Below are 24817 nucleotides of genomic sequence, written 5' to 3' on the forward strand. Positions count from 1 at the left end.
CCACAAGCCGGTAGTCGCCGCGAGCCGACTGCTGGCTACGCTGCCCACCGTCGGCTTGCGCTTCATCGACCACGTGGTCGGCAACCAGCCCGACCTGCAGATGGACAACGTGGCCAACTGGTACGAGCGCTCGCTCACATTTCACCGCTTCTGGTCCATCGACGACAAGCAGCTGCACACGGATTTCTCGGCGCTGCGCTCGGTGGTCGTCACCAACTGGGACGAGACAATCAAGGTGGGCACACGGCCGGTGAGGCGCTCACGGCCGGCAGCGGGCACACGGCCGGCAAGGCGCTCACGGCTGGCAGCGGGCACACAGCAGGCGAGGGGCATATGGCCGACGAGAGACACACAGCCGGCAGGGGCACACGGCCGACAGCGGGCACACGGCCGGCAAGGGGCACACGGCCGGCAGAACGCATACGGCCGGCAGGGGCACACGGCCGACAGCGGGCACACGGCCGGCGAGGGGCACACGGCCGGCGAAAGGTACACGGCCGACAAGAGGCACACGGCCGGCAAGGGGCACAGCGACGGCAAGGGGCACACGGCCAGCACGGAACACACGGCCGGCAGGGGGCACACGGCCGGCAAGGGGCACACGACTGACAAGGGGCACACGGTCGGCAAGGGGCACACGACCGGCTGTTCACGGGCGGCCGCTAAGCACGTGTCAGCAAAACGGTATCGTGTGCGGCGTGATGTGTTGAGGGCATGTTTGTCGCAGCTTGCGGCAGGCGAGGCTGGGACCATCGGTTATAAGCTTGCCGAATGTGAGCTCGACACTGTCCATAGTTGTCGAGTTCAATGTCCCAACCTGAGCTACTTCGATCAGTTTTATGGTAGAAATGGAACTGAATATGACCTAGCAAGCCATCGTCCGTCTTCTTGAATATGGCGACGCCTAGAGTGGCACGAGTTACTCGATGGCTGATTCAAAATGGCTCAATGTTAACGCAATGTTGAACCGACTTGTTCAGTCATGGGTTCACGTAAAATAATCGAGACAGAGTGGGAAGATTGTGCAGCTGTCAAGCTAACCGTAGGTGCACGATTTTAACATGTCAGTGGCAATCGTATAGAAAATCTGGGACGCTCACCGGCCTTTCTCCCTGGTCCCTTGCAAGACGAAACGTTCCCTACGCATCCGCAAAAGAAAAGTTCAGGTAGTTGTCCCAGCTGTCTCCCTAGATTGCTTCACGCTTATTTCTAGGGGACACGTCACGGGCGTTCCCTCACCGGGCCCTTCCCGCGTGACAGTGCCGTATTTTTGCCCGTTCGTGACCATCCTAGTGTCCGTGCACTGATCTTTCACTTATCCCGCGGCTGAGCGTGTCCACCTATCCCTGGTCGGCTGGCGGGGTGTCCGTGTATTCATCTATCCCTGGCCGGCTGGCGGGGTGTCCGTGTATTCACCCGCTCCTGGCCGGCTGCCGGGGTGTCCGTGTATTCATCTATCCCTGGCCGGCTGGCGGGGCGTCCGTGTATTCACCCGCTCCTGGCCGCCTGACGGGGTGTCCGTGTATTCATTTGTCCCTGGCCGGCTGGCGGGGTGTCCGTGTATTCATCTGCTCCTGGCGGTTGGCGGGGTGTCCGTGTATTCACCCGCTCCTGGCCGGCTGGCGGGGTGTCCGTGTATTCATCTGCCCCTGGCCGGCTGGCGGGGTGTCCGTGTATTCATCTGCCCCTGGCGGTTGGCGGGGTGTCCGTGTATTCACCCGCTCCTGGCCACCTGACGGGGTGCCTGTGTATTCATCTGTCCCTGGCCGGCTGGCGGAGGGCCCGTGTATTCACCCGTTGCTGGACGTCAGATGCCCATCAACGAGCCGGCGCCGGGCAAGAGGAAGTCCCAGATCCAGGAGTACGTCGACTTCTACGGCGGCGCTGGCGTACAGCACATCGCGCTCAACACTAGCGACATCATCAGCGCAGTAAGTAGCGCCGCCTGGCGGCCGGCGCGATCGGGTCCGGGTGTCTCCGGACGGACGCGGAACGTACACGAGCAGGAGCACGGGCGGGGTCTGACGCCACGAGGGGAAGGACTGGGCGTTATCATGGGTCGGAACGGCCACCAACAGGGAGTCGTCAGACACCATCGGGGACATAGCGAAGGTCATCGGGGTTTAGAACGGCCATCAACGGGGATCTGTCATATACCATCAGCGGACATAGCGCGGGTCATCAGGGATCGGAACGGACACGAACGAGGGAGGGCTTGGACGCCGTCAGCGTGGAGATAGCACATCGGCGGGCGTGGGACCACACTGGCGTGCGGTAGCCAGCTGCGCCAGCACCACTTGCTGTTGGTGAACATGGCAAGCGGTGATTTGAGAGGATACGCTGGGCGTGGGGCACGGCCGTGACGCGGCCGCTGATAATGACCGGCAGATACGCAGCATGAAAGCCCGCGGCATGGAGTTCCTCACCATCCCCGACACCTACTATGAACAGCTTCGCGAGCAGCTCAAGCATTCCAAGGTCAAGGTGGAGGAGGACCTGGATGTCCTGCAGGTAAATGCGACCCGGACCCTTCGTAGGTGGGTGGAGCGTACCCTCCAACGTGGACTCCACCTTGAACATGGCTGGCAGGTTGTTGGTTACAGGCTTCAGGTGGGAGGGGGGTGCTCAGACTCAAGTCCGTCTGAACGGGGCGGATGTCATTCGTCCAGTGGGATATCGCACATTGCGAGACTTCTGTACGCATGATTTCAGTCAAAGATCCCAGCGTCGCCTAGCGGAAGCCTACCTTGCCTCATGTCCGTAACGTGCGGCTCAAAGGCTCGTAGCAATAGCCCATTAATGACGTTGTCGAACGCCGTCATAGGCTCACCCTGTAATAAATTTCACGTCCTTCAGCAGGGCGCTCACCGGCTGCTGGGGCTGAGGCCACGGAGCGCGTCGAGTGTTCATATGGTTTGAGTGAAAGAATAAAGTGCTGGAGAGGCCGGTAGTAATTACAGGTGGCAAAAACTACCTAAACGTGTCCGTGACCCATGTACATGTGGTCGGGGGTGAAATTTTGGCGCAAGCGGCGTAAAGTCCTGGAAAAAAACCTAATCTCCGCCTGCGAGTTGGCTCATCAACCCACACAGCTCTCACGACCGTGCTACTTGGCTTAACCATGCGGACGGATGTTCAGTGGTGCGTGGTAGCGGGTGGTGCTGCGTTTCCGTTGTCGGTGACGGTGTGCACCGGCGCAGCTGGTGCTCTACGTACGGGGAATGGGCACCAGCTGCCGTGTAATACCACACAACCCGGGATGGTGCGGCGGAGCGTCATGCGCCCGCCGCTGGGAAGACGGGTGATATACGCGATAATTTGCTGTGGTGTTCCCGCGCCCTCGGTCGCACATCTGAAGATGGTCACGTGACGTCGACCGAACCACCCAGCAGATGAAAATCAGCCTGGTGTGAGCATTTGCATCGCGTGTTGGCTGTTAAAAGCTGGCGAGTTTGTAAATGTTTCGTCGCATGTCACCAGGAAGTGCAATCATTGGTTATCCTGCAGACAACGATCCCAGGTATCGACAAATTAATGGATGGGTTGGGTAGCGTGTCACTGAGGCACCTCCGTACAGCCCGTCTCACCTGTTGCATTGGGCGTCAGTTTTGCGCACATTCACCTACATTGAAGTGCCCAATATATGTACTACACCGGGCATATATCCCGGTGCTACGTGATAAGTCAATGGCCGGGCCGGAAAATAATTTCGTTTTTACAGGGATTTTCACGATATTTGGGAGTGAGGCCAAGGGCAAAGTTATGATATAAATGTACGTGATGCATGTGATGCGAGACACCATGCACACAGTTTTGTACGGGAAAACTTGAACAGTATACTTTCACCATTCTACAGGAGCTGAACATCCTAATCGACTACGACGATAATGGATACCTCCTGCAGATATTCACCAAAATCATGCAGGACCGGCCAACGCTGTTCATGGAGACCATTCAGCGGCACAACCACCAGGTGAGAAAACGGTCTGCGCCCTGGCCCCGCAGGGCTCCCGAGGTCGCGAGCGGACGCGCTGATGCTATAGGTCGTACACACCCCGATTTCCAACGCCGCTGGTGTGTATTGTAGATCCTGGAGTTAAGACTGTTACGTTGGGTTGAAAGGATACCGCATAACAAAGACACGACACCTTGAACATGCAAAAACACAAGGGCATCGTTTTAAACGTAAAACTGTAATAACTGTAACGACTGTAAAAACATGTCAATAATAATGCCATCTACTTATACCTTGAGGCCCGTTTTCACCAGGCGAGTGTTATTTGTCGACGTCATCGTCCGTGCAACCATGCCACGTGTGCTACGTTGCAGTCGTTTATTTTCGAATCCCCTGGCACGAAGTTTTGACTCCCTGCCCCCTCTCCACTTACGCTCTGCACCAGCTTGACCCCGCGCAACCCCAGGCGACCAGCCGGCGAGATGTCCCGTGAGACCCGCGCTGGCCGGCCAACACCGCTTCAGCCAAACTCGTCTGTGCACGGCTCCCTGAGTCGCCGACGGCCTCCGTTTCGGTCTGCGGCCGTGGCCGGCGACGCACTGCGCGGCCCAATGATGCTCTGCTTTGCTATGACCCCAGGGCTTCGGAGCCGGAAACTTCAAGGCGCTGTTCACGGCGATCGAGATCGACCAGGCACGGCGCGGGAATCTGTGAGCGGCGCGAGGATGGACGGAGCGGGGCCGGCGGGCGCCTGCGAGCGGCGCGTGACGGCGGCCGCGAACGCAGCCAGGCGCGTCAAGACTTCAGTGCCATTATCTCGAACGTGCCCACTCACGGCAGTGTTTGGTAGATTCAATCACGGCAGTGTTCGGTACTCACCCACGTATGCCCAGTGCGAGGCAGACACTCCTGCGGAGAGTCGCCGGGTGTCGTCTGTGTAATCTCTAACAAAGGTTGCGGGCGGGTTAGCTGTGTCGTTCCCAGACATACGTCAGCCAATACATGTTCACACAAACAAGCCGGATCTCTTGGAGCGTCATAAGCGGCCCGCCTTCTGAGCGCGTGACAGAACGCGACGACTCGTGTAACGCACCACTTGAAGACGCTACGCTTCCAGGACGCTCGCATTCAACTCCGGTTCTGTCGGTTCGATGTTTCTACTGTGACGACCGCGTTTGTTCGTCGGCGCCTTCAGCTCCAAACGACACGCTATCACGCCCGCCGCGCTGGGTTCTGGCGCCAGCAGAGGACTCCCTGACGCCACGTGCGCCCAGACAGACGCGAGAGCTGAATCGCAGTTTATTTAAATAGCTACAATAAGTTAATACAGAGTGGATCATAAACGGTTCGGACAGACGTGGCTGGGCGCCGGACGCCGGCCTGGTCAATCAGCACCCGACCAGGGTCAACTATGGCAAGCTTCTGTAGAAAACTGCAGTACAATAAAACACAACACTATTTATGGATTTTCTGTAATTATTTATAAAACATAAAACGTCTGACACAACAAAATAACCGTAAAAACTCCCCCAAATGGGTTAAATGAAAGCCACCGGCCGCCCGGGACCGCGAGGTCACGAGCCGCCGGCGGCCGCACGCCGGTACAAAATTAGAAAATGCTATACAAAACGACTTATCATCTAGGTGACTGAAAACGCAGAGTGGGAGCCCTGCGGGGGCGCGCGGCCGCCGGCGGACACCCCTCGCCCCCCCCGCATGGCGGCGCGGGAAGTAACTCAACACCCAGGTACTGCCAAAGCGGGGCGCGCTGGCGGCGGCGCGGGGTGGCCGGCCGCCACCGCGAGCGGTACCAGGCGCGGGCCCGCGTGCGCCGCCGCCAGCGCCGCCGACCGCAACGCACTCGCGGACAACTGTAACTTCTAGCGAAATGCAAACCATTCTGAAGCGTAGTCGCTACGTCAAACCAGGCTCAGCGCCGCCAATAATGATCAGGCATTATAAATCACATCCGATTTTCTAAATTATAATATAAAACCGTTCAGCTAGTGGTAAACATGGACTAGGAAAATAAATGAATGACTTTAATTTTTGTACAAAACCATTCAGAACATGTTTGTACACCACACAAGTTGCAATCGATTGGCGCAACCGCAGCGAACTGAACCGAATGAGACAGACACACTACGCTATGTCCGGCGGCGGACCGCACCTGCGCTAACCGGGCCGACGGGCAGCGCGCGCGGCGGCCGCCAGGGGGGCGGCCGCTGCCGCCGGACGACTACCATCATTTCAGGCTCAACTATGGGTAAGTTGCAAGCCAGGACCCGTTAAACCACACCGGGGGAGCCAGGACACTGGTAGCCGTCCTCGATCGGGAGGGGTGGGGTGGGAGGGGCTAGGGCCGGCGGTCGAAAGCAGCGAGGCCCGGAGGCGGCTCAAGCTGGTGGGAGACGCGAGGGAGCCCGCGGCGACGCCTCCATCAGTCGGCACCGCAGTCGTCTGGACGGCGGGCCACGCGCGGCCTGGAAGGGGGCGGGACGGCCGCGCCACGGCGGCTGAGGACGGGGAATCGGCCGGGCGCCAGCGGATTATGCTCGGGTTAGGCTGCTATCCTTATGGAGCTGGACCCCCTGCCGTACGACACCGTGAAAGATACACGCCCACGCCCAGCGTGCGATCCGCGCCGGCCGGCGGGGCGCAGGCGCAGCTGCCGCCCCGCGCGCGCCGGCCATTCCTGACACTGCTTTTGATTCCGAACCGCGCGGCGACGCCGCCGTGCCGCACTTTGACATGGTGACCCGCATCTGGTGGCTGTGGCTCGGAGGGAGGGCTCGCGAGTGCTCAGTGGGCGGGCGACCGCAGGCCGACCCGGCCCGGCCTACTATCACAAACACCGGACAACACACGGGTCAAGATAAGCGTGCTGCTCTAAAGCTCCGGACCGACGCGGCGCGCGCGCGCACCCGAATTTATCAACGGCGTCATCACCCGAACAGTCATAGATATCCACGCTAACATGAATTAATGAAGTGTTATCTAAACACGTAAAACGCTGGATAAGTCTAAGCTATAATTCGTCGCCAGCTAAATAAGTGATAACATTCTGAAATCATAAATGTATGAACTAGAAAATTAATTGCATAAATTAGCTTAAATCACAATCGGGGGATAAATACAACTATCACATGTATTTCGTATTATATATATGCCCATAGTGGAGCGAACGGGGTCAAAGTCCCCGAAATGACTCAAGTGTCGAGGATACATAGAAAACGTGCGGGAGGGCTCGCGGCGTGCGGCCGGAAGGCCGGACCCCCGCGAGCCCCACCGCTTGGGGCGGCGGCGGGCCGGCCGGTCGGCTGTGTTAAAAACACCCTCCACATAGAGAAACACACAGGCTGGCGGCGCCGGTTAACAGGGATCACATGAGACTGAGGCGACAGCGGCGGGGCGCTCCACTGGATTACAAAGAGGTATTACTATATGTACAAAAATGTAACCCCAAAAATAAAGAGGAACTATGTGATTTCCAGTCCACGTACTGTTATATAAATATCTGCCGTTTGTACATAAATCTATTTACAATTGCAAACGCCAACGATACAAAAATGTGAAAAAGTAAAAAATGTATCCAAACGACTCTCAGCTGGAATACAAGAGAGGCTCGGCGAATTACGAGGTGGCTATCAGCTACGGTAATAGTTTATACAGATATGTATATAAAATGTCGGCCGCCGCCGGCCTGCCCGCCGCCGCCCCGGCACCCTCTCCGTCGGCAGGCTCTGTCCTGCCCCATCAGCGCATGCCTAGTCTATGGCACTACCACACCTGGAAAATCCACATCTAGCGGGACATTAACTAGCCGGGAGCGCGCCGGCGAGAGGGAGCGCCGCGCTGCGGCCGGGGAGCGCAGGAGCGGAGCTGACTAGGCGTGTCCTGGGTGCGGCGCCAGCCGGCCGCCTAGCACCAGCGGTACGGCACGGCGCGCGGCCGGTCGGCGCCCTCCTTCACCAGCGGCTTGTGGAACTCGCGGCCCGGCCGCGAGTGGATGGTGGCCCAGCAGTGCTCGCAGTAGTACTGCAACGCGCGGCGGTCGGGTCAGACGGGGCGGCGCGACATGCCAGACACGGCTGAGCACGAGCGAGGCGACACAGGTGGCGCGAACGTGAGGGCACCGATAGACAGGCAAGCGGCCAGCGCCACACCCAGGCGTCCGGCATCTGTCCGCCGTGAACGGCGCAGTCCCCCGCAGAGGCCAACGCGCAGCACACACCGAACATACGGCGACTCCTCGGAGCTGAGCACGAGCGCGCCACTGGGGACGAGCCGGTGCTGCAGCGAGCGGCCAGCCGTGGGCGTCTGCCCGCCTCCACAGGCCGGCAGTAAGAGAGCCCCACGGACCCCGGACGGAGCCGGCACTGCCTGACGACGCCTCAGTAATGCACAGTCCGAGCGTGGCCCGTCGCTCACCTGCAGACAGGTGACGTTGGCGCAGAAAAAGGGGGCGAACTTGCCGCTGCAGCGCGTGCCCTGGCACTCGTCGCACATCTGGTCATCCAGCACGTACGGCTTCACCTCCACCTGCGCGGTGGCAGAGCGGCGTCAGCACCAAACGGATTACCGCCCCGGCTGACTGGAGCCCGCCACGGACACGGCAGAGGCGCCCAGACGACGGGGCGCTCACCGTCAACACCACCACTCGCACCAACCGTGTGATTAGTAACGCTGAAAAGGCATAGCCCCGGACGGCTACACAGCACAGCCCGTCGTCACATGACCCGAGCACAGCTGCGAGGAGTCCGGCGATCGCTCCAGAGCTGACCCGCGACCCGGGCGCTGCCGCCGGGTCGGTCGAGCCAAACCCGGCCGCAGCGCTCGGGCGGCATCCGGCCGCAGAACACGACGCACATCGATCGGCGTGCCGCGGCCCGGATAAAAACGGCCTCCTAATAGCGCCGGCGGGGCCGGAGCGCAGATGCGCTTCATTACAGCCCAGCTGTCACGGCAAAAAGGCGCGACCTGCACGTCCCGGCGGTGACCGGGCGGCAGAGTCGGAGCTCGGCCGGCCGGCCGTCGCAGCCGGGGCTCGGCGGCCGACGCGTCACGCACCCGCTTGTCGATGTCGCCGTGCTGCAGCTGCACGAAGCGGGCGCTGATGGCTGCGATGTAGCTCTGCTGATTGCTGAAGGCCACTCGGCCGGCGCCCTTCGGATACTTAAGCTCCGGATCCGTGTCGATCCCGGCGTAGCAGACGCCACCGTACAGGCGGTCCATGATCATGGCCAGTTCAACTGCCGGCCAGGTCAGATCAGGTCAGCTCAGGTCAGGGCGTCACAGGCGTCCACGTAACGGCAGTTCACGATCGCGGCCAGCTAAAATACCGGTAAAGTTAGGTCAGGTCGCCACCGACGACCCTGAACAGGCGGTCCATGATCATGAGCAACCCAAATGCAGGTCAGGTCAGGTCAGGTCAGGTCAGGTCAGGCCAGGCCAGGCCAGGTCACCACACACCCACGTTCAAATGGTCGTTGGTCGTGGCAAGCTCGGCTGCCGGTCAGGTCAGTTCAATGATGGCTTTAGCGAAAGTTCAGGCCACCGTCAAAATTGATTTCAAGACTTAGCGGATGATAAGCAAGGGCTGGAGCCCGACGCATGGACTGCGCATTTGCAGTAAGACGCCGAGGCGGAGAATACGATCCCGTTTCTTCCTACGCCACCGCACAAACTCGCCTTAGCGAGATAAATCTTTGGAACGGAGTCGGCCCGCGTTCCACAACATTAACCCTAATGCCTAACGTTTCAGCAGACCCATGAGCACCACTCCAACCACCATGCAATTCTGAACGGTGCAATCCTTCCCGGCAGATTTGCCTGATGTTTGACATGAACATTGATCAATTCGGAGAAATGCAGCACACTTACTGCGCTTGCGCCCAGGCGTGGCAAAAGGTTTTAACCCGCAGTGGCAGGCTTCCCGGGACTCGGTCTGCGACGTACCGCCACGTCCATTCGAGGGCGCCAACACAAGCGTTTCCGGGTACGGATGCCGTCGAGCAGACGCTAGTCGAGCGCGGACCTGTGCGGACGGCCAGGAGCACGACGGCAGCCTGCCTACTGCGGGCCAGCGGCGCGCGACAGCCGCGGGGCGTCCGGCCGGCCCGACACCACGGGCAGCTCGCTGCGCGGAGAACGCGCCGGAGAACGCCCGGCCCATCTGACCAGGCGGGCCGGACGGAGCCCCCACCCCTCCGGCAGCAGAGGGCAGTCGGGGCGCTCTGGCGGCCCCGGTCGAGGTCGGCCGGCTCGTGCGCCGGGACAGGTGCCGGGTCGCCGGGACTGACGGTAGATCGATGTGCCGGCCAGACAGGGGGCGACCGGCGCCACCCGCTGAGGGGCGCGACGGCGGACCCAGCGGCCGGGCGGCCCGCGACTCGGTCGATCTCGCCGGCGACATCGATTCCAGGTCTGGAGCGGCGACGTGCCGGGGCGGGCTCGGACGCGGTGGCGTCTCCCGGTCCCGCCCGCGCCCGCGCCTCGCCCGGGGGAAGCCACCCCGGCCGAGCGAACGGCAAGCGCCGGTCGAAGCCGGCGGTGACCATCTCAACCAAACCTGTCGCGAGGCGGCCGGACGCACGGGAATACGCCGCGCCAGACGCCGCGAACCCCGCCGAACCGCATCACCGAGTCACAGGTGGAATCATTTGAAGTTGCTCAATACGAGTTCCGTCCCACGACGAACTCGACTGCGGGGGTCTATTTGGACCCAAAAGCTGACGTCACCGGTTGAATTCAGGTACAATGACAATAGCAAATGGGTTTGGCCATTCAGTCGAGCTTTTCATCGAAATGGCACCCCTACAACTTGCCAGCCATTAACTTATGACCTATAGGTTAGGCACATCCGCACCAACGCACTAATAATTTGAAACTCCCGCACAAGTACGTCAACTGGTTGAATATCGGGCTTTTGAGGTTCGTGGGCTCTGAGAACGAAGAACTGCCAAGAAAAGGGATGGTTTCAGAGAATACTTTGAAGTAGAGTAGGCCTAGGCTTTTCGCCGAAAGCTCCATCAAAGGAGGCGTCCCCACACCGCAGGCGCCGGCGCCCACCAACGCGCGTCCGTTCTACAGCCTGCTGTCGGGCGCCGGGCCTTTGAGGTCCGAGTGACGCTGCGTGAGTTCGGCCTCGCCGCGGCGCGCGCAGCTCTGCCGGTGGCCGAGCAGCTACCGGCCGTCGGCCCTGGGGGCGGTGACGACCGCCGGGGGCGGCGCCGGCACGCGGAAGGCGGCCTGGGCGGACAGCTCCGGCTGCACACCGTCCCACGGACACGCTAGCAACGCTGGAGGCAGCCCCCTGGTTAGAATACAGACCAGACTGCGCCGAAACACCAACAAACTGCTGCAGAAGTTTCCGATCGACCCCGACGGCACCCTGCAACTTTAACTCACAACGTCCCAGCAGGCGAGCGACCCCGCGGGAGAGCCTCCAGCACCAGGTCGTCGCGGGCGGACAGCGGTACAGACGGCGCCGGCCCGAACACACGTCCCATCGGTGCCCCGCACCGACCAGCCCATCAGCCATCTGAACAGCTGGAGGCCCTGGAGCCTCCAGGGCAGCCTTGGTCGACACGGCAGCCCGGTCACCCGGCTCCAACAGGGACGCGCCGGCTCTGACCGCAAAACGGACGGCGAGGTGAAGCGGCTGGCCTGCGACGCTACGCCGGGCATCGCAGTCCTGGAGCCTCGGCCGCATCGCCATTAATGCGCCCTTCCATGACGCAGTATGTAGCGCCGATTCGATCCAGGCCGCGGCCGGAATGAGCCAAAGGGGGGGGGGGGAGGGGAATACCGCGGGACGCGTCCTTACGCAACACAGCCGCGTCGCCAGCGACCGGTCACGGCCGCCAGCTCGGCGGTGGCCGCCCGGCTGCACAGGCGCTGACCTACCGGCCTTGAGCGGACGCGGCACGCCGCCGACGAACACGGTCTTGCGCGGGTCGAGCGGCAGCGACGCGTCCAGCACGAAGTCGGCGTCGGAGAGCTTCCACGGCCGAATCTGCACCGGCTTGTCCTTGATGGTCGGCGACGAGACGCACAGGTAAAGCTTGTCGTCGTCCTGGATGCAGGTGTCGATCAGCTGCTGCACCGAACTCTCGTCCTGGCGGCAGATGCGATGGGCTGGGCTATCGACGCTGGTCACAGAACGCGCCGCCACCAGTCACACACACATTGAGAGCACACACACACTCATTGAGAGCACGCCGGTGGGCGAACACCTTGACGACAAGCGTCAATTTGGCATTGGCATCTGCGTGCGCTGTACGTGGTAGAGCTGCCCTCCCATAAAGCACGAAATATCCATCCATGTGTTCAGTTCAATGGCAGGGCAGCGTGGAAAAACACAACACGTCACCCAGGCGTGGCTCGATTCGGAACAGTGGTTCTGAAGGCCGTGGTACCAAAGGCAGTAGTACTGAGGGCACTAGTACTGAAGGCACTGGTGATGATGGCGGTGGTATTGATTGACGTTCAACGCTGGTGCTAACGACGTCGCAGCCCAGACGGGTCGAGCATTGTTAGGACGAAAAAGACCGCGGGAAAGTCCGCAGCCTCCTCCACCCACTTAGAAAATCTTTTCAAAGCTCGACTCGCGAAGCCCCGCAGCAGATTTTCAGATTGGACGAAATCCCCTTGATAGCCGAGACAAAAGGCCGTTGCGGGAGGACTAATCCGCGCCTAGGCCGGAGGAGCGCCCGCCCAACCCGAGACGGCGGCGCAGTCTGGGCGGGCGCCACAGCCGCCGGCACGCACATCTGTCGACGGTCGGGGCGGACGGGCCGGGCCGGATCGATAGTATCGAGCGGACCGACGGCGGCCGATCTGGGCCGATCGGCAGGTGACTGGAGCGACATCGATCGTCGAGGCGCGCGGCGCTCCGCCCCCGCCCGCCGGTGGGCGGATCAATAGCGCCGCCGGACCCGCCCACCGCGCACACCTGGGCGGGGCTCCCGGCCGCCGAGCGCCGCCGCCCGCCCGCACGGCACGCGCCGCCCCCGCCGCGCTCGTTACGCCGCACAGACGCGCCCGGCCATCAGCTGTGCCCGACACGGGAAATGGGCACTCGTGGCGCGGCCGGGCAGCCGCACCAGCGCCCCTCGACCCGTCACCCGCCACGCTCCACACCCGGCAGTCACGGGTGCTGCCTTTGTGTGCGGTTCATGCCTTATCACGCTCCGTCAGCACGTCCCTATCGCCGCCAGTTGCCGTTGGAGATCACACGACCGCGACTCGTCCTGGCCCGCAGATAGCCGCCGCGCTGCGACGCACGCACATGATAGCTCGATGTTTCACCTTGTAGGAGTGCCCGTAATCGAGTGTGCCAGCCGTCAGGTGAACGACGCGCCGCCAAAGGCACTTAGCTGAAAACGGCGGTGTCAATTCAGCACAGCGCGGCGGTATGGCGGCTACTCCGCCACGCAGTAGCAGTCTGTTACCTGGAACAGGAGGAAGGCGTATCCCTTGGGCGGGAAGTACGACTTTGATTCGGCCTTGTGCGGCCAGTCGACCACCAGCGGTCCGAAGCGCCGGAAAGACGCCGTGATCTCCTCTGCAACAGAGCCGACGACCGGCGGTCAGTCCCGCGTCCTCCGCCGAGGCAGATGAGCCGCCTCCCGTGACGGCCGGCAACCGCCGGCCGGCGACGGACGTCTGTCCTGCGGCCCTCCGGAGGCGCCGCTGGCATAGCCCGACGGCGGGGAGGCACCACACACGGCGGCGAGGCAGCCGGCCGGCCCGCTCCCCTGGGTCCGGCCGGCCACCGTCATCATCATCTATCCCGGCCGGCGGACTGGCCGCGTATATCATGGCCGCGCGGCCGCCCGCCGGACGCATCGATTCGACCACGCAAACAACGCTCCCGCGCTCATAAACTGTCATCTCTGCCACCCAGCAACGACAGGAAAAAAAGGACGGCCCGGCCCGGCTAATTTATGGCTGCCGCTTGATAAAAGGGCTGGGCCTACTAGCGGGGAGATTCGCTGTTGTTGACGCCGTCGCCGGCGGCGGTGACCCGCCCGCTCGACACTAACCGGCCAGACGGCGGAAATGGTGCGCGCGCCGCCCCACCCAATCGCATTTTATGACCATACGGTTAAATAGTCCGGTTATTTACGTCCAATAAGTGAGGGAGACGCAAAATGGAGCCCAAAAAACATTTCATGCAAAGAATGAGAATTTGAAGCGACATTTCTCAATTGATTTGCTAGGTTTAGAGGGTAAGGCTCATTAAAGGATGGTTAGTTCAAAGTTTGAAAAGTTAGTAATTAAGACCAGGAAAAGACTTCAAACTACCGCCCGAACTTTCCGACCAGCTGATGAAAGAGCACAAGACCCGCGCAAAGGAACACAATGCAGCACGCGGGGAAAGTACAGAATTAACACGATTATCAAGATTCAGGGCCTAACGTGCAGGCGTAAGGGTGCATTAAACGATTGTCATGAGTAAGCTAGTAGCTAACTGGACCAAACACAAACAAAAATTGCAAAGCATAGAACTTAAAAATAAAGATAAGCCTGCTTCTAGCTCGACAATAGAAATACCAACAAACGCTCGCACGACTTTCTCAGAGGTCACATCCCTGTCCAGCCACGCGCCGCACCGCGGTCACAACAGGTCACGAATGGCCGGTGGGTCGCCTGAAAGACCTCTCCCCGCCACCCAGCCAAGGCGCCCGCGTGCGTGGGAGCCTCTGACCATGCAGTGCGTTCGGACGTGGGGCGGCCGTTGCAGGAGCGCAGCGGCCGTGACAGAGGCGCCGGCCGTGCCGCAGCGTCGCCGAGAGGAGCAGCGGCGGCCTCCGTCGCTAACGCCTCCCCGACGCACACCTGCTCCTGGAAGTCGGCGGGCTGGGCGCCGGCCGCCAACACACGCGCCACCTCTGTAAACAGTGCCGCCAACGGTCCCGTGACCCCGCACCCGTGGGCAAGATGGCCGGCCGGGCCGGGAAGGAACGCACCCTCGTCGATGTCGGGCGGCAGGCCGCCGACGAACACCTTGCGCGAGTAGCGCTCGCCGTTGTCGCCCGAGCCGGAGGAGCGGGGCGAGGTGCGCGACGGACTGAGCGCCGGCAGGCCGTCCAGCAGGCCGTGCTCGTCCAGCAGGTGCGCAGATTCGTCTAGGCCCGGGAAGAACGGCGGCTTGCCTGGCGGAGGAGGGGGCGGCCCGTCAGGCGGCAGCGACGGCGGCGGCGGCGGCAGGTTATGTGGTTGAGACCGGAACACCCCGCATGCATGCCTGGTGAGAACAAATGGGAACGAACAGACCGCTGGCGAAATGGGATAGCGTAAGCATTCGTCAGAGGGTTGTCAATGGCAGAAAGAGGGCGCGTTTCACGGTGCCTAGAACAGCGAAATGCTGCTGAATGAAGGTATTATGGTGTGCGGTGCGAAACAACATTCATTAAGATGTCCAAAACACCCGGTTTAGTTCAAGCACTTCTTACCCATATCCTGTTGTTCGTCCGAGAATATAAAAAAGCCGAGGCTCAATGCTCACGCCGTGACCGGCCTCCACAAAGCACACGCGATCAATCAATCCGTGCTTGGATGCAAACGGGATCACAAGCGTTGCAAACATTGTGGCAGCTACGTTGGCGAAAATGCCACATTTGAATCACATGGGTCTTTATGAAACAGCTGTTTCATTCCTCTGTGTTGATGTAATTAACTCAGAATTATTGGCACATTTGGACCGCAGTTGCTGGCTAGGGTGAAAACGGCCGTTCAGGCGCCAGTTCATTGATGTCATGGGACCGTTATCTGCTAAATGCGCTCTCCCGGTTTCGCGTGCATATCTAGGTAACCCTTTATAGCATAAGGTGACTTATAAATCTTGAGTCGAAAACAAAAACTGCGTCAACTACGCATTTCATAGCTTTCCAAATAACCACGCACACCAGAGAAAGACCCCGCAAAGTTTGGACAGCCACCTTGCCGAAGTCACTATGGCGCCCACTGGACCTCTGATCGCCAGTGGCTGCCCTGTCTATATCGGGCTTGGCCTATATCGAGCGGTAAAGATTGCAACGCAATAGCGGCTTCCGAGATTGGGGCTGATTACCAGGTCTCAAAACAGCTTAGCTGCCTTTTCATGATTGATACGATAATGGCAAAGACTATCACACAGTACAAGCAGACAACAGTACTGCCGTTGCACTGGCCTTCCTTGCCCACTTAACAAAAGACCGAATTTTCATAGTTCAGCGATTTCTGAGTAGAATATCAAGTTACACCATTGGAGTGAGGGAATTGCAAATTGGAACAAAATGCGCAACGCTTAAACAGCCAATGTAGTTTTGTATTAAAGCGAGTAAAGACAACACTATGCTGCACAGAATACGCGTGACTAACATGAACACACACTTGGCAAACGCTGCACCACGTTGTGTTGTACCGTACAATGTTCCATCCGCTCTTGACAGCTGCCCGCATTTATGGTTTGGAGTTGCAGACATTCAATTTTTACGGTGTGTTGCCACCACAATGCGGCCGGCGGCGTGGGAGCACGGCGAGTCCGTTCGTGATGGCTGAGGTGGGACCCGTCAAGTCGGGCGGCGGACACGTTCGTGACGCGGGCAGAAAACACAAAACATGCACGGAGTCACGGCGCTTACGGTGAGTGCTGGGCTGCGGATATGACGGAATTCTGCGGCAATAATCCCTTTGGGGAAAACTGAGCATGGCTTTGGGAAACTTCACGCACACACCAGTTACACGCAGGCTTAACTTCTGCTGAACGTTGCGGTGGTGCCACGGACGCATCAACTTGCTATATAGGAGCGTGGCAATGTTTTCTTTTACGCCACTGAGCATAACTGAACCGTCGCCGCGCAAGGGGAGGCACAAAACACGAATGCATGTTTCAACTAAGTCAGGCTGCTGCGCGGGGGAATAAGAGTCACTCTATGTAAAACGTCCAGAACCGACGCAGAACCGCAGGAATCGACACCGTCATTGGACAGACGGTACACATGTGAGCATGCAGGGAAGCAATGGAGACTGCTCCATGTGTCACGTTCATCAGAGCTTTAAGCATCCTTACAAAAAAGGCGTTATATACATCATTGAGTGCAAACGGCATGGATCAGATATTAAATCAGATCGCAGTTGGCTGTGCGGGGTGAGCTGATATACATTTTAACGTCTATTAACATAGATGAAGGACCTCTAGCTGCACGTGAAAGTAATTTACTTGACGTCAACTTGCGTTCCATTCCATAGCGTCTGTTCAGTGGCCACACAACGCGATACTGGTTGCACATGCGACGATAAGATACCATGGTGGAATGCGAAATAAACTGCACGCAAGCCGCTTGCATTTTCTGGACTCGAAATCAGTGAAATGACCCATGCATGCCCAAAGCACTTCGCTCCTTTAAATAGTGTGCGCTAATTTGGAAGCTACGGAAGTTTTTCTCTTTGACAGTGTTCTGACCGTCATGCGGCACTGCAGCGTGTTCCGGTCATATCGTCGCGGCACATAATCAGCGCTGTCGCCACAGGTCTCACCAGCCTCACTGAGACAGCATAGCCTTAAAACTCGAACACCAAGTGCAGTGGAAACGACCACGTCGATATATGGACCACCGCCCTTTACCCTTGACCCACACAATCGGCCAGGACCCGTTTAAAATAATCAAAATGCACCGGAGGGGGCAAACGCACGGTGCGGCCGGCCCTGCACACACTGTTAAGTGGCACAGCACAACGCGAGCAGCAGCCAGCTCGGCGAGCTCGCAAGCGGACGCCGACACGGGTTCGGCCGCTGGGCCCGGGGCGCCGCCAACGCCGGGCGCCCGCTGACCTCGCTGGCTCGCTCCGCGGCCGGGGACAAGCCGGCCGCACCGCGGCATCGCTGCGGGCGCGCAGGCAGGCCGGCACCACCGCCCCGGTCAGAACATACATGACAAGGCCTGTGAGGCGGCCTCACGTGGTCTGCACGAGGCCGGAGGGGAGGGGCGTGCGCTGCTCGAATCACCTCACAGCGAATGTAGGATCGTGCAACAACGCAAACTTAAAACTGGCGACAAGGCAGTGTGCAGGAAGCCTATACCTTTCCGCCTTCGAGGCGCGCACGCTGCATGGAAGAAGGCACAGCGCGATGAACAAGCTGCCCGCGATCGCAAGCACTTCCAACGCACTACTCAACCCGCTCGCGTCCACCACCGGCTTCCTCTATCCCCCCCATAGGCATCCATATCCCGCCGGTCTGCTCGCACCATAGTGCATGCCCACAGAAATTTGAAATCGTGTCACGGCAACGCTTCGCAAATGGCCCTTTACTGCACCGCCGTACAGCAGTCTTACAGCACTGGACGAGATAATTAAATTCCGTGAAGCCGCAAGGCATGTGAGATCGAAGTGGTGCGGTCGCGGGCTGGCCTGTGATTGGTGGTTAGCATCCAGACGCGGAGAAGCAGCTGCCTGCCCCCTCCGGCGACTGGCTGGGCGCCTGCTCCCTCGCCGTCTGCACCCAGCTCGCTGGGGACGCATGGCCTAATGACGGCCGTGAATTTTCAACATGTCTGTGTTTTGATAGCATTGCGGTTTGGCGAACAGAACGAGTCGTCTTGCCCCACCGTGCGCCCTACCGCAAGAGCGCACCTGCTCCCAGCGACCGAGGCAGGCAATGTCAACGCCCACATGAGATGGGTGTTACGCGAAATGCGGTGCCTCTGACATGCGGAGCGGTTCTTCGAAAAGTGCAACTCCATCCTGATCCGCCTCCCTGCCGCACTGCCGGCGCCAGACGTGAGCCGCTCAGCCAGACACACCGCAGGGACGGCAGCCGCAGCTTCAGCGCGCAGAGTCGACAGAGCGCGGCTGCCTCCGCCGCCGCTGCATGACAGCGTCAGTGACGTGCAGTGACCGACACCCGGCCGCCGGCGGTCGGCCACAGCCGGGCTCCCCGGCCGATTCGATCTGCGCGTGCAACGGCAGACGTCACGGGCCGTCGGGCGCCAGCCGCGACGCACCGCCGCGCACAAACACGTCTATAAACGCACCGACGTCGCGCCACTGCCGCCTGCGACTCGCAAGTTACCTGGCCGCGGGCCAGGAAGGCCAGAACACTGCGGGGCCGGGCGGTGGTGGGGTACGGACCGCGAACCCGGTGGCGGGGGGTTGCCATCAAGCGCCTGCACGGCCTGTCAGTGCGCCACCGGACGCGACCTGAGCGACCCGCCGCTAGGCCGCCAGACCGGCCAGCCAGGGGACCCCATGACGCTGCCGAATACGACGACGGGGTCTGGGCCGCGAGTCTGGCCACAACCTCCTCAGTGAGCCCCATTGGCATCCGGGCCGTCCCATTAATCGCCTGTCCCACGTGAAACTTTCAGCCGACTTCCAACGTATCCATATTTCAGCCGGCACGGCCAGCGCAGCGCGCATCATTTATTTATCTCTGCCACGCAGCGGGCCGCGTCTGCCGCCTGCACGGGCCGGAGGTGAGCCCTGCCACCGGCGGAGGCGGCCGTCTGTGCCGCAGCCAAGGTCACTGGCGGCGGCCCGAGCCCAGCTGGGCCAAGCGAGCCTGGCACGCCACACCCGCCCCCACCCAGCCCGCGCTCGCCTGCCAGCCAGCCGTCAGCCGGCCGGCCGGCCTACGTCCGCGCACCGCTGCCAACGAACACTAGCGCTGCGCACGAGCCACTCGAACGGGCTGCGTCCGCTGGCAGAGAGGCCGGCGCCGCACCCGCGGACGAGCACGTCCTGCGCAGTTCAAGCGCGGACGAGTGCGCGTCACTCTGAGCCACATGGGATTGAATTCCCTGAGTAATCCTCGGCTGAGTTTGTACACACTTGATGCATAAAAGAAACCAGCTCTTGGTAAGCCGGGCAACGCCGGCAGACTGGTAAACACTCACATCAAACGGACGGAGGCAGGATTTGCACACGGGAACATCAAACGGGTGCTCGCGCACCGTATCCTCACAATATTGTGCACACAGTCACGCATCACAGAGATTATACAGAAGCCGATTACGTGGGCTATTAGGAGCAGGCTATCACTGCATCCCGCACATGGTCGACACAAAAGCTGAAGCTCTCCTGATCGGTCAAATAACGGCATAGTTATGTACGTATAAAGGCACAATGTGTGTTCACAGATATCGCACATCGACGGAGGAGAATGGCGCATATGAAATGGCATGTTTGGGGGAAAACCGTGCACGTCCCCCTCTCTCTGATGATGATTTGGGCTTTGAGGCGCACCGACAACGTTGGTCATATGGCAGCATCCCCCCCCCCCCCTCTCTCCCTCCCTCGTATACACTACATCCAGTTTCATGCCTGCTTTCCAAGCGCGGTGGGTGACCCAGCGCCTGGACTTACCCTGCAGCTGTCCCAGCGAATGCAGCGCGCTGGCGTTGCAGTTGACGTAACCTGCAACAAAACAGCGATGAGTCTCGTAAACTGGCGTTCGCCTTGCACATACAGCCGAGACGGCACAAACGTCAGCGAGTCAGTCAACCACACGTCTGCAACAGCAGAACCCGATTGTCGGCCCTGTGGGCGCAACGCATCCGCTGTCAGCACGGATAGCCGACTCGTCCGCCGAGCCCGGCCTGACCGCCCACAATCCTCCCTCCACGACCGCCAGCTGAACACCCCACCGGTGTCGCGCTAACGCTCCGCTCGGGAGCCGCTGGTGACCGCGCACGTCCCGCTGGTGATGACGCCCCGATGGCGTCCGCCGACGCCGGCTGCTCGTCAGCTGGCGGCGGTCCGCCGCACGCGACCACAGTCAACACTCGAGATAGCTGAGGCCGGGCCGCCGGTGCTCTCGAGTGGCGCGGCAGACACGGTCCTGAGTGGCGGCCACCGCTGCCGCACGGCCAGCCCAGGGACGGAGCCTCACGAGCGCAAGATGCCCAACAGCGGAGCCAGCAAAACAGAATCCAGCCGATCAAGTAGAACCGACACTGACCGGGGTCGCAAATGGCTCCGGTTTTCCAAATTGGCCACGCTTCGCCGGCTATTTTGGGGACCAGGGTGACAAACGACATGCAGGGTTCGTAATTAGCGCAATCACGCGCCAACTTTTCGTTTTACATGGGCGATCACTCCCCACACCCCACTGATTCCGTGGACAAGCACCAAAGCTTTTCAGACAATAATTACGGACCCACAGTAAAGCAGAGCACCTGGGCGGATTTTAGCGGGCATTAACACCGCATAGCGTGAGTTAGTGGGTGGCATGCTTACGAAACACGCCCACGACTTGGCCTGTGTTATCGCCTTGGCGCATCACTGCCAAGGGAATCCAACTAGGACGTTTTGCAGCCCGTTGGCCGACGTCGCAAACGCACACGATGGGGCACGCATAGCGCACAGTCACGTCCGTCGAGCTCCCGTCGGCGGGCGCAGCGCGCTCGCCAGCAGGACGGCGCGGCGTTCGGGCGGATGCCGTCCCCTGTGCTCGGGACGGGCGCCCAGCCGTCAGCCGCCGTAAAGCCTGGAGCCGCCGGGGCCGTATCCGGCGACCGGGACCGGGTCACCGGGGTTTTGGGCGCCGCGCCGCTGCCAGCACCGGACGACCCGGCCGCCTCCGCCAGACGGCACCAACGCCACGGCGGGGGCGTCCGGGACGACGGCTCGTCCGTCCCACCTGAACTGCCTCGCGATACCACTTAAGCTGCCGACGCCGCGCACGTATGACGAACGACGGACCCGAGGAGTGGGCGCGACGGCTGCAGGCCGGACGCCGGAGGAGTGCCGGCGAGGGGGAGAGCGCCGGCGGCGCATGCCGGTGGCAGGATCGATGTGTGCCAAGGCGCCAGACAATAGATGGCTCGTATTGACCCGACCGCGGATGCGGCGTCTTTTGTACACAAATATCGCCGCGGGCGACGCGTCACCGGGTCGCGGCCGCGCCGCAGGCTGGTCCGTGTCACGGTGCAGTGCGAGGCCGGGCGCGGCGCGGGCGGCGCCACGGCGTCCGCCGCCCGCGCCCCGGCTCGCCCACGGCCGACGCGGCGCCGCCCCGCGTGGCCTTGACAATGGACGAAGCGTTGCACCACGACCGGTCACGCAGCACAACGCCAGCCGCCTGCGACAAAAACACCGCAGCGCTAGCGCAAACGGACCGGCGGATCTTCGCTGTAAGCCGGGAAGCGGAGCGTCCAGTCACCGCCTGCCGTGGAGAGCACCGCCGACGCAGACCCATACTAAATAGACGGTCGTGTACTCGTCTATTTTTTAATGGATTAGGTTTCACTAGCGGTGGGGTTTTGCTGTAGTTCTTTTATAACTCAGATGTGGGTTCTGACGGTACCGCCCGAGACGAAACATCGCGATAAAGTTCAACATAAACGCACAATACCGTGAATTGCACCCGCAACAGCCAGGTGTAGAACATGAGGATCTCTACACGTCTATAACATGCTGTACGTTTTAGTGTTTTAGCTGCTGGGTTCAACTACTTTGCAACCTATCGAAAACAACCAGCCAAGGCACATAGATCATTAATATGTTGATAGATCTTTTGCAACCTTCGCTCGCAGGATACTCCTCCGCGGCCAAATCATATTCCACATAATTTTTTACCAATAGAAATGTCAGATTGTTTACAGGCATTACCCACGCAACCCGGTGCCGTATCCTAAGAGCCAGTTACTAGGGAAGCAGCGTGTTCACGCGTGGGGAGCCGGCCCTCCGGTATGAGCTGCTGAATGTGAGCTCGCGGCGATCACACATGTGAAACTGAGTGAGTTGCGTAGCCCCGCGTCCACGTTGTGCGGCATCATGCGTGCGACGACCAAGCATTCATTTCACCAACGTGCTACAAGACGGCGACCAGCCGTCAAGCATGACCAGGCGATTTAGAAAATTGGCATGGCTTCTAAATAACACGGGAAATTTAAAATTTGCATCCCACAAATCTTCCAAATGTCAGCAAAATACGTGCGCGGCATACATCAATGCCCCACCAGTCACAAATTCAACAATCACCAGCACTGAGCTGGCATTGCAATTCCGGTACCTTCCTGGCTGCATAGCACCGAAGGTATTCATTTGCTGGCAGTGCTTCGGCGCAGACTATCAGAATGCCCTAAAAGTCTGGACGCGGTCGCGGGGCCGGAAGGCGCAAAAACAACGTCAGTCACGCTTGCTCTTATGCTACGGCTTTCCTCAGCATGTATGGATATATGTGATTTTGCACACGTCAACGAAGCAAGACGAAACTTCACACCATGACAATGGAAAGGGAGTTCGGAATCACGGAAGGAACAACACAACAATTTTAAGGGGTATGTTGCTAAGGTTGAATATTTGCATTGTAGGAGGAAAGGGGGGTGGGGGGCAGGGGGAAATGGTTAGAAAACAGAGATGAATGGCTTGAAAAGACACTTAAGGGTTTAAAAACGTTGCACAGCGTAGTGCAATGTCCAAGCCCGAAAACACATTCGTTCCGTAAAGGGAATAGACAAAAACAACATACTCGGTTGGTTACCGAATCTGTTTGTACTTATCCTATATCACTGTCACTGAACAATCGAAGAAGGCAACCAACACTAAGGCGCCTTCCCTTAACATCACGATGAGCTTCGTTGTCCAGTTTATCGTGATATCAACTGATTCGCACCAAAGCGCTGTTCAAGGACAAGATGTTACATTGCGAACCCGAAATGAGTATGACGCTCTCAACACACGATTGCGTTTTTAGGGCCTTGGTCTAAAAGCGGTTTTCCTATGCTGCTTTCCCAAAAAGCGAGTATAATACTGTGATTTCAAAAAACGCAGCTATCCAACCCCAGCTGTGTTCAAAGTCCTGAAATAAATTCACACTCCTGAAATATTAAGTCTGCGCTTTATCTTCGACCGTAGTTCTGGATCAAAACCCAGCCATTATATAAACGCGATCGATGCGTACTCGCCGCCCACAGCACCAGTTTGAAATCAAAATTTCCAACTCCTTCAATCAAACCTAAAATAAGACAACCTTCCTTTGCATGACCGTTCTAGTCAGTCCCAAGACGCGCACTTTCCTCTGCTTGCATGCAATTAGCCCTGGGTCTGCTTTATCCGACTTTATTGCTAGCACGTACTAACACCTACGCTGACGACACAAAACATAACCGTGCCACGCTAGTATTGGCATTGGTCAGAATATACAAGCTCTGGGAGATCAACGCCCCGTAGAAGTGTGACACAACTGTGCATGATGGACGACTTATGTGGCATGACCAAACGGGGCTAAGCCGACTTTAAGCGAAAATCTACATATTTCCAGCTTTTTCTAGAAAGGCATACAGCAGGACTATTTCACGCCTCCATAACCCTTTTCTGAATGTCCTTTACAGGTTAACACATTCGTCTTAACTGAAACGGATAGAAGGAATGAGCATGACGAACAACCACTGATCCCAATCATTTAAAGCCAGTCAAAATGCACAGGTTTCCACCTTCACAATCAACCGGGACAAACAGCACGCTCTTTCCCGTTTCGTACGCACTGCTGGTTTCAGAAACAAGGCAATCTAATCTACTGTGCCGCTCGGCGACGAGCCGGCCCGGTCCCGTACCCGCCGGCGACACGTCACGCCCACTCTCGACAGTACATCGCTAGCGGGCGGCACCGTTTGCCAGCGGCTGTGCCGCACGGTGAAAGCTCGTCGGCCGGCACGCGAGCATAAAAACCCCACCTATTGATTGTTCCCCGCCGGGTGTTCGGCGTCCGTCCCAGTGCAGAGGAGGGTCAACGCACCTTGCGCGCGGCCCGCGGCCCGCGGCCCGCCGCGCTCCCCCCGCTCCGCTGGAGGGGTCGGCCCGGACGCGGCATCCGCATCCGAACCGGCCCCGCCGCCGGCCGCCGGAGGCACGCCCACGCAGACGGTCAGT

At 59.6% G+C, this 24817-nt stretch overlaps 2 protein-coding genes across 2 annotated transcripts in view; one reads left to right on the forward strand and one right to left on the reverse strand.

Annotated features, from left to right (window-relative positions):
* The first annotated feature begins 6 nt into the window (after nt 1-6).
* LOC119112716 (4-hydroxyphenylpyruvate dioxygenase) lies at nt 7-4974 on the forward strand. Its single transcript, XM_037236994.1, has 5 exons — nt 7-235; nt 1812-1931; nt 2389-2511; nt 3857-3973; nt 4595-4974. The coding sequence occupies exons 1-5, from the start codon at nt 101-103 to the stop codon at nt 4667-4669; spliced, it is 570 nt and encodes a 189-aa protein (XP_037092889.1). The 5' UTR covers nt 7-100; the 3' UTR covers nt 4670-4974.
* Nucleotides 4975-6190: 1216 nt separating this feature from the next.
* Nucleotides 6191-24817, reverse strand: part of LOC119112717 (cytoplasmic polyadenylation element-binding protein 2) — a 71874-nt gene continuing 53247 nt past the window's right edge. Inside the window, exons 3-9 of the mRNA XM_037236995.1 lie at nt 20309-20359; nt 14932-15117; nt 13411-13523; nt 11864-12074; nt 9026-9207; nt 8387-8497; nt 6191-7993 (exon numbers count right to left, since the gene is read on the reverse strand). Coding sequence (XP_037092890.1) covers nt 7877-7993; nt 8387-8497; nt 9026-9207; nt 11864-12074; nt 13411-13523; nt 14932-15117; nt 20309-20359 — 971 coding nt within the window. The 3' untranslated portion in view covers nt 6191-7876. The remainder of the gene's footprint in view (nt 7994-8386; nt 8498-9025; nt 9208-11863; nt 12075-13410; nt 13524-14931; nt 15118-20308; nt 20360-24817) is intronic.

Source organism: Pollicipes pollicipes, unplaced genomic scaffold (assembly GCF_011947565.3).
Source record: "Pollicipes pollicipes isolate AB1234 unplaced genomic scaffold, Ppol_2.1 Scaffold_7261;HRSCAF=8764_pilon_pilon_pilon, whole genome shotgun sequence".
In the NCBI taxonomy this organism is placed as follows: Eukaryota; Metazoa; Arthropoda; class Thecostraca; order Pollicipedomorpha; family Pollicipedidae; genus Pollicipes; species Pollicipes pollicipes.